General features: G+C 51.1%; 1 protein-coding gene across 1 annotated transcript; it reads right to left on the bottom strand.

The window, feature by feature from the left end:
• Nucleotides 1-346: 346 nt before the first annotated feature.
• Nucleotides 347-6,331, bottom strand: PCK1 (phosphoenolpyruvate carboxykinase 1). The gene is made up of 10 exons (XM_088844392.1): nucleotides 6,228-6,331; nucleotides 5,801-6,065; nucleotides 4,789-4,970; nucleotides 3,835-4,038; nucleotides 3,535-3,722; nucleotides 3,139-3,301; nucleotides 2,297-2,521; nucleotides 2,077-2,208; nucleotides 1,577-1,672; nucleotides 347-1,316 (listed from the first exon to the last, which is right to left on the bottom strand). Exons 2-10 carry the CDS (start codon nucleotides 6,022-6,024, stop codon nucleotides 862-864), a joined length of 1,869 nt encoding a protein of 622 aa, XP_088700518.1. The 5' UTR covers nucleotides 6,025-6,065; nucleotides 6,228-6,331; the 3' UTR covers nucleotides 347-861.
• Between the last annotated feature and the right edge of the window lie 2,258 nt (nucleotides 6,332-8,589).

Genomic DNA, 8,589 nt, shown 5'->3' with positions numbered 1-8,589 from the left:
AACTCTTCCACCTACCCAAGACCCACAATTTAAAGGTTTGTGGATGTTCAAGCGCACTAATCAATGGCTTTGAGTTAATTCAGAAAACCCAAAGCATGGTGCCATCTCACCTCTGGGTGACAATCTCTCTGCTCACACCTCCCCATCTGGCTCCCTCCACCTCCCAGCTTACCCCCCTCCACCAGGGTAGTCCCATGTTCTTTGGAGGGGATTCTATCACAGAAGGTTTCATCAGGGTCCCCTCTTCTCGGCTGTTCAGATAAGAAAACCCAGGCAAACAAATTCATCTTTTCTATAAAAGTTTATTTTGTGATTTTTTTTTCCCAAGAAGTGTTAGGGGAAAACATTGAAATTATGTAAAGGTAAGGAACCATGGTGTATAAAAATAATTTAAACACACATATTAATAAGAAAGCAATTCTAGCAACAACTAGTAGGTAATCTTGCCCAAGATTTTTCCAAAGTCACTAAATAAGTTTTAGACGACAGTACACAGACACACACACGTGTGCACACACACATATATACAGCTCAAGTGTCCTCTGTGCATTCTGGCTAACTGATGTAGCTAAAGGGAAAAGACAAAGAAGAGTGTCTGCTTGAGTGTCCCTAAGTCGAACAAAGGTGCATTGTATCACGAATGTCTGCTATTTCCTGGAGCCTGCTCTTTCCCTCCCCAACCTCTTTAGTGACTAGCCTCAGTCTGCTATATGGTCTTATCTGAAAAATTAAGGTGTGTCTTTCGATCAGCCCCTGGGTGCGGTCATTGCGGTGCTGCAGGCGGTGAGAATTGAGCAAGCGCCGTGTCTCCTGCTCCTGGTGCGTTGTACGGCTTGGAGGTGGACGGTCAGGCGAACCTGATTACATCCGGCTGATTCTCTGCTTCAGGGCCAGGACCTCCCTCTTGATCTCTGGGGGTAGATCGACGTTCACCTGTTCCTCCAGGTACTTGTGTATTTCCTCCACCTCCTCCTCCCAGAACTCCTTGGAGATGCGGAAGAGCTCCTTCACGTCGACATCCCCCAGGCCCCGCAGGTCCAGGGCATCCTCGTCGGGGATGTAGCCGATGGGCGTGAGCTTGGCGCCGCCTTCCCCGCCCACGCGGTTGAACATCCACTCCAGCACTCGGGAGTTCTCGCCGAAGCCGGGCCAGAGGAACCTGCCGGCCTTGTCCTTTCGGAACCAGTTGACATGGAAGATCTTGGGCAGCTTGGCTGCGGGGCGCTGGGCCATGCTGAGCCAGTGTGCCAGGTACTGGCCGAAGTTGTAGCCGAAGAAGGGGCGCATGGCGAAGGGGTCATGCATGATGACTTTGCCTGTTAACAGGGGACCCTGTGGGTAAGTCAGGCCTCACGGGACTAGGGGCACATTTACTGTTGACACGGCCGCCTGGCTTTCTGTCCCTCTCTGCATATACAGAGAGAGACACGGCGGGGCAGAGAGATGAAGAGACAGAGGGGCAACTGAGAGACAGAGACACAGAGAAGCAGAGCAGCAGGAAAATAGAGGCAGAGAGACACACAGACGGAGCTGTCACCGTCCCTTCTTGGCGGCCCCGGATCTTGGCCAGACTCACCCTTGTACTCCGCCGCTGCCGTGGCCTCAGATCTCATGGCCGCCCCCACAAACACACCGTGCTGCCAGCTGAGAGCCTCGTAGACCAGAGGGACGCCTTTAGCAGGAGAAAGAAACACTCCTTAGAGGCCTTGACCCCCAGCCCCCTCAGCCGCGATGCCGTCTCCCAAGTGGAAAGATGTGCTGTGTGTCATCTCTCTTCTAAAGGGGCTGATGCTGGAGTGCCAGAGCTAAGGGTGGACGCTGCCACGTCAGAGTCATGGCAGGAGGCCATGTGGCCAAAGTCAAACTAGGAGCCCCATCCCTGGACAAGGACCCAGGAGTTCCAGTGGCCAGAGACTAAGTTCTATGCCCGAGCTTGCCCATTACCCTGTCGTTTGTGAAAGGAAGTTCCATATCCCTGACACCCTCCAACCAGGTCACAGAACGTGAGCCCTTGTAGTGACACGTCCCCCCATAGTGACACACCCGTGTCCCAGCCCGATTGCCCAGGAGCCTCACCAACAGGCCGGCGCCCTCCGAAGATGATGCCCTCAATGGGCACGCCCTCTGGAGACTCCCAGTTAGGGTCAATGATGGGGCACTGGCTGGCCGGAGTGCAGAACCGTGAGTTGGGATGGGCACAAGATTCCCCTACAACAACAAGGGAAGACAGGCCCTGAGCGTCTGGCCAAGCTCACATACCCAAGGGCTGGGGTGCCGGGCCTCCTGGGGGGCTTACCATCCTTGGGGTCCCACTCCTTGCCCTTCCAGGAAATGAGCTTGATGCCTGAGGCCAGTGGCTGGTCAATGCCTTCCCAGTAAACGCCCCCATCACTGGTCTCGGCCACGTTGGTGAAGATGGTATTCTTCTGGATGGTCTTGATGGCGTTGGGGTTTGTCTTCACAGAGGTTCCCGGAGCGACACCAAAAAACCCATTCTCTGGGTTGATGGCCCGCAAGTTACCTGGAAAGTTTTAAACCAAGGAGTGGAAGTGAGTACCAAGGGAAGCATATCATCTTATATCTTGCCAGGTTAATTTCTGCACCAAATTCTCAGGTCTTTTTATTTTTTCCCTCCTCCCCAGAATCTCTTTCTTTTGTCTCATACCAGCATTATTAATCAACTTTGACTTTCTTACGAGTTTCCCATCAAACTATTTTAACCAACCCAGGTATCTCAGTGGTAAAGAATCTGCCTGCCAATGCAGGAGATGTGGGTCCTATCCCTGGGTCAGGAAGATCCTCTGGAGAAGGAAATGACAACCCACTCCAGTATCCTTGCCTGGGAAATCCCATGGACAGAGGAGCCTGGTGGGGTATAGTCCATGGTGTTGCAAAGAGTCAGACGTGACTTAGCAACTAAACAAAATGTAAACAAACAGTGATAGAAGGTCCCATTTCAATCCAGATTGGATATGAGATTAAAGAAAGCTGATGGAGTACATATGTCCGAGCTTTTGCAAGAACTAACTGAATTAAAAAATCTGGACACTGTGGACTTGGGAGGATTTGGCATGTTTAAACCCAAAGCTTCACTAAGGTCCAATGATTATCATCAACACCTGGGCCTAAAAGAGTTACCTTGTTGGTCAAATTTCATCCAGGCAATGTCATCACCCACACACTCCACTTTCCATCCCGGAAGGGTAGGGTTCATCATGGCCAGGTTGGTCTTCCCACAGGCGCTGGGAAATGCAGCCGCGAAGTACTTCTTCTGGCCCTTGGGATTGGTGATGCCCAGAATCTGTTGGAGACAAAATTTCTCCTGAAGCACTTGGTTCCTTTCTGCCCCAGAGGTCCACACTCTAGTCTAGGAGGGGGCCTGGAAGCCATTCATCGTTGCTGATAGAATTCCCAATGTCCTTGGAGCACTGGAACTCTGATGCTTAATAGGAACACTAACGCAGTAGGGGTCTGCCACTTCCCCTCCTCTGCCCGACCCTCTGCTGCACACATTTAGAATTCCCTGCGTCTTACCAGCATGTGCTCTGCCAGCCACCCCTCCTCCTTGGCCAGCCGGCTGGCCATCCTGAGGGCAAAGCACTTCTTCCCAAGGAGCGAGTTCCCGCCGTACCCACTCCCAAAGGAGATGATTTCTCGGCGGTCGGGCAGGTGGGCGATGAGTGTGAGCTCGGGGTTACAGGCCCAGTTGTTAACCAAAGGCTCTGCGCAGGAGGACACGCCCACATGAGTGTGCCAGGTCCCCAACGGAGGCGTTTAAGGGTAAGCTTTTTCTTTTTTCAATTCTGGCTTTTGATTTTGAAATGATGTGCTTACTTTTTAAAGGCAAAGGGCACCCCACAGAGTGGAGGCACTTGACGAACTCGCCGTCCCCCAGCGCTTCCAGGACGGCGGTGCCCATCCTTGTCATGATGCGCATGCTGGCCACCACGTAGGGCGAGTCTGTCAGCTCGATGCCAATCTTGGACAGAGGAGAGCCCAGGGGCCCCATGCTGAACGGGATGACATACATGGTGCGACCTGTGGGGCCGGGAGGTGGGAGCTGGTGAGAAGCAACCCCAGACTCACAGACAACCACCATTTGTGACCCTTCTCATGATTCCCCTCTGACAACATCACGTCTTGCTTGCCACCAGCCCCTTGATTGGAAGAGTCCACTGAGAGTCCTGTGGACTGCAAGGAGATTACTACAGTCAATCCTAAAGGAAATCAACCCTGAATACTCATTGGAAAGACTGATGCTGAAGCTCTAATACTTTGGCCACCTGATGCGAAGAACCGACTCATTGGAAAAGACAAGGGGAAAGATTGAAGGCAAAAGTAGAAAGGGGTGGCAGAGGATGAGCTGGTTGGATGGCATTACCAACTCAATGGACAAGAGTTTGAGCAAAGTCCAGGAGATAGTGGCGGACAGAGGAGCCTGGCATGCTACAGTCCACGGGGTTACAAAAATGTTGGACACAACTGAACGACTCAGCAACACTAAATGAAAAGGTGGCCATAACAGCAAAATTACAGAGTTTTCACAAATGTGCAGCTGGATTCCACCAAGCTATCTTAAATTCACAAGCGTAGAAACTGTTTTCCTGGTCATCGAAAACAGTCTATACACCCAGAACTGAGATGTACATTTTCAACACGTGACCAATTCTCATGTGGAATTTATAACTCTCTGAGCAATGGGAGTTCCTGGGACAATTACTGGTAGGACAGAGATGATAATAAAAGGTTTGCTGATATTGTACCCAGTCAAATAAATGTTTCACTCACCTTTCATGCACCCCGGAAATCTGATGTTGAACGCTTTCTCAAAATCCTCCTCGGACATCCAGCGGCCCAGCTGGCTGATGCCGGTTTGGGGGATGGGCACCGTATCTCTTTGCTCTCGAGTGATGATGACCGTCTTGCTTTCAATTCTGGCCACATCCCTGGGGTCAGTGAGAGCCAACCAGCTGAAAAAAAAAAATTAAAATACACAGATTAGGGGCTTCCCTAGTGGCTCAGTGGTAAAGAATCCGCCTTGCAATGCAAGGGACACAGGTTTGATTTCTGATCCAGGAAGAACCCACATGCCATGGAGCAACTAAGCCCTTTCACCACAACTGTTGAGCCTGAGCCTGTGTGTAAGAGCCCGGGAGTCGCATCTACTGAAGCCCCCACACTCTAGAGCCCGTGCTCTGCAACAAGGGAAGCCACCACAATGAGGAGCCCGGGCATTGCAACTAGAGAGTAGCCCCCGCTTTCTACAACTAAAGAAAAGCCATCGCAGCATGAAGACCCAGCACAGCTGAAAATAAGTAAATAAAAATTTAAAATACACAGGTGGGGATTAGAGAAGTGCATGGCATCTGCTCCCTAGGTTCCCTCAGCCATGGACCATTCAGGAAGGGACCAGTTTTCTCATCATCATGTTCTTCCCACACCTGGCAGGTACCAAGGGCACTAAGGATGCTCCATCAACGCGGACACAGCCGCGTCCACTGCGACGTAGTCAGAGGGACACTCACTAGACCAGGAGTTCGTGTTTTGGGACAGGGACTGTCTGACCTTCCTTTCGATCGGGGACCTGGTTTGCAAAGAAAGTTTGCATGTGGCCCTTCCTTGATAATTCGGGCTGCTCTGCAAACACTGTAAAATTAAGTCTGCACGGCTTTGGCTCTTTTCCTAAGTTTCTCAAGAGTCTGCAAACCACACAGCCTCGTGCCGGGGCCCTCGGCCTTCTTGTTCCACCTGCACCCTGGCTGGAGAGGAAGGCCGAACACGGGGGCAAAGCCGTGCTCACCAGTTGTCATACTTCTTCAGCCTCTTGACCACACCCTCCTCCTCCATGTGGCTCAGCAGCTGCCGGTTCTCCTCCTCCGAGCCATCGCAGATGTGGACTTGGTCGGGCCGGCACAGCTTGGCGCTGCTCTCCACAAACTCCCTCACGGCCTGGGGCAGGCTGTCCAGGGAGCCCCGGACGATTTTGGCTGAGTAGTTGAGGCCGTCTGAGAGCTGAGGAGGCATCTCTGCAGAGCTGGGCTGGGGTGCACGGAGGCCGAGGTTCCCTGCAATAGAAAAAGCACAGGCTTCCTGAACAAAGACAACCACAGACACCCTCAACTCCGCACACTTTGTCGGGGTCGCCGTCGTGGCTGGGAGGAAAAAGAAAACCAGTTCCTGTTAGCGCTGAAGTTTGTTAGAAATGTATGTGAACAGGCTCTGCTTACCTTTCTTCTCTTTGGACGATCAGGTAAGAAGCCCAAGGGTCTCTTGCAAGGCTCTTCCCACGGGTTAGCGTGTGTTCCCAATGAGAAGGCCCTGTTTGGGGTTTGGAGGCAGAACTTCCTGGCCTTTAAATTCCAAGAAGGAGAGAGGCCCGGCCCCTCAACCACACCCAGAGAGGCTCGACTCTGACGTCAGGGACTGGTCTTTGGATCACAGCCATGATCAGTTATGCTTTGGACTGGCTCACCACAGTAAACCCAGGCAGATAATCATTGAACAGACAGTCGTTAATGAATGCCGCGTGGCCTGCGGCCCCTGGACCAGCAGTGGCAGGCCCTTACACAATTTCTGATTGATGGAGCTCTGCCCCAGTCCCCTGAAGATGCAAAACACAGGCCCTCCCATTGAAGGGCAGGGTGGGATGGCATAGAGGCTCATGGGGGTTTTGGCTGTGCATCTGGTGTACAGATGGCTGCTGGTTGGCAGAATGTGGCAGCGGTGAGGTGTCACCCCACAGGCAAAGGCCCACGGGAAGAACACCCTCAAATGTGGGATGGTGCCTGGCTTATTGGCAACTGTCTGACCTAATTAGGGGCTATTAACTTTATAGAGGACACGACTGAGCGACTGAACTGAACTGAACTTTATAGAGTGTCCGTGGCTTGCCCCCTGCCCCTACCCCAAGTATAAATTCCACAAGAGCAAGGATCTCCATCTATCTTGTTGCTTTCTGTATGCACAGTTTCTGGCACACAGTAGTTGCTGAATCAATCAATGCAGAGCGCTGCTGTAAGCCCTCTGCATTGACTAACTCCTTGCACCCTGAGTGGAGTCCACAAGCCCCACTGTGTAGAGACAAGGACACTGAGGCATCAGGGATCTGGCGACTACTCCCCAGCCCCAGGCTGGTGGGTTGCAGAGAGCAACTGGAACACAAGCCGCCGAGCTCCGGACTGCCTCTTGTAAGGGACCTTTGCCCCTCCTGGAACCTTCCACGTATTGTCCCAGGAGTTCTGGGCTGGGTGCAGTTATTCCTGGAGTCAACTGTACACTTTTTGTTGCCCTTGCAAATCCTAGCATCCAGGGAGTGGAGGGGGCTTGGCAGTTTTGCTTGATTACACTTGAGCAATGAGACCTTTATAACAGCTGTAAAAAAAATGTGCTTTGCAAGCCATCAGCACATCAGTCCAATTTAATGAGCAACGGAACTGCTGGCTAGCGTTTCGAGAACACTAGGTGAGAAGTCGGAGAAAAGGGCCAGGCCCCAGCTGCCAGCAGCCAGCCCCACAGCTCAGGGGGCGTCCTCTCACTGGAGGAGGTCAGTGGAAACCTGCCCTCCTACCCCATGCAGTGTGAGCCGAGATGGCTCCATGACTGTGTCTGTGAGGAGCTGTGACCATCACAAGGCATTGGGAACAATCTCAGACCAGTTCTTTGAGGACCATCCTATGGGGCTTCACTCCCTCCGCTGTGTTAAGTGTACACACGTCTCCAACTTCCACCAAAACTATCAACCCATTGTTCTGTTTCATTGATTCAGATTTTGTGTGTGTAACATAAGGCTTTGTTTGTAAAAGCCAAAACTGGAAACAAGCTGAATGTCCATTAAGTGGGTAAGGAAATTGTGGGGCATCTATACAGGATAGTACATGGCTACAAAAAGAACGAAGCTATGAATTATGAATCGTGAAATAATTATGTGGCATTGAGGGAAAGTACAGGTTTTAAAATGTAAACACGTTTATGATTCCCGTCATATAAAATTCTACAAAACAAACTAATTTACTGTGAAAGTGTAAATCAGTAGTTGCTGTGAGGGCAGAAGGAGAGATTTTTTAAAGGGTACAAGCAAGTTCATTTATTCCAACTTTTAATTCAGCCAATTGAATCTCTCAGTGTAAGTACAACAGCAGATGTTTCTGTTTAGTTTTAAATCGTTTGCCTAAATGGTCACTGAAATTCATTCATGACAATGCTGTCAGCCAAACAGAAGTATGTCCCGTCTAATTTCTACCACACGTAACACTCCGTTGCTGGGGACACTTTCTGAGCATCTGACATCAGTGAAATTAGCCATTCAAAGGCACAACCTTTGAGTAAATACGCAGCACACACATTCACACCCGGGTGGCTGATCTCCCCAAGTGAGTAGAGATTCCCAGTTTGCTTATAAAAACTGTAATAGTGAAACCGAGCCCCCCAAAATCGTGTTCCCTTACTGAGTTTATGATGAATCTCTCTACTCAAACTGTCCCCTTAGCCACCTCCTCTGACCTCAATCCTGTTCTTGTCCCCTCAGAACTCCATGCTGTGCTAACTGAGCACTAGTCAACCCGAGTTAGATGACGAAGACCATTGTTGTCA

This window comes from Moschus berezovskii, chromosome 15 (genome assembly GCF_049115385.1).
Source record: "Moschus berezovskii isolate FMDL1 chromosome 15, NW_MosBer_1.0, whole genome shotgun sequence".
Lineage (NCBI taxonomy): Eukaryota > Metazoa > Chordata > Mammalia > Artiodactyla > Moschidae > Moschus > Moschus berezovskii.
Note: the sequence above shows the minus strand (reverse complement) of the source record. Positions and strands in the feature narration are given on the sequence as shown.

What these genes read in the sequence shown, in the direction of transcription:
- PCK1 (XM_088844392.1), bottom strand. Translation starts at nt 6,024, where the DNA reads ATGCCTCCTCAGCTCTCAGACGGCCTCAACTACTCAGCCAAAATCGTC. An exon ending in CTGAAGAAGTATGACAACTG is followed by an intron (nt 4,971 to 5,800) that starts GTGAGCACGGCT and finishes TTTTTTTTTCAG; the next exon opens with CTGGTTGGCTCTCACTGACC. An exon ending in GTGCCCTTTGCCTTTAAAAA is followed by an intron (nt 3,723 to 3,834) that starts GTAAGCACATCA and finishes CCTCCTGCGCAG; the next exon opens with AGCCTTTGGTTAACAACTGG.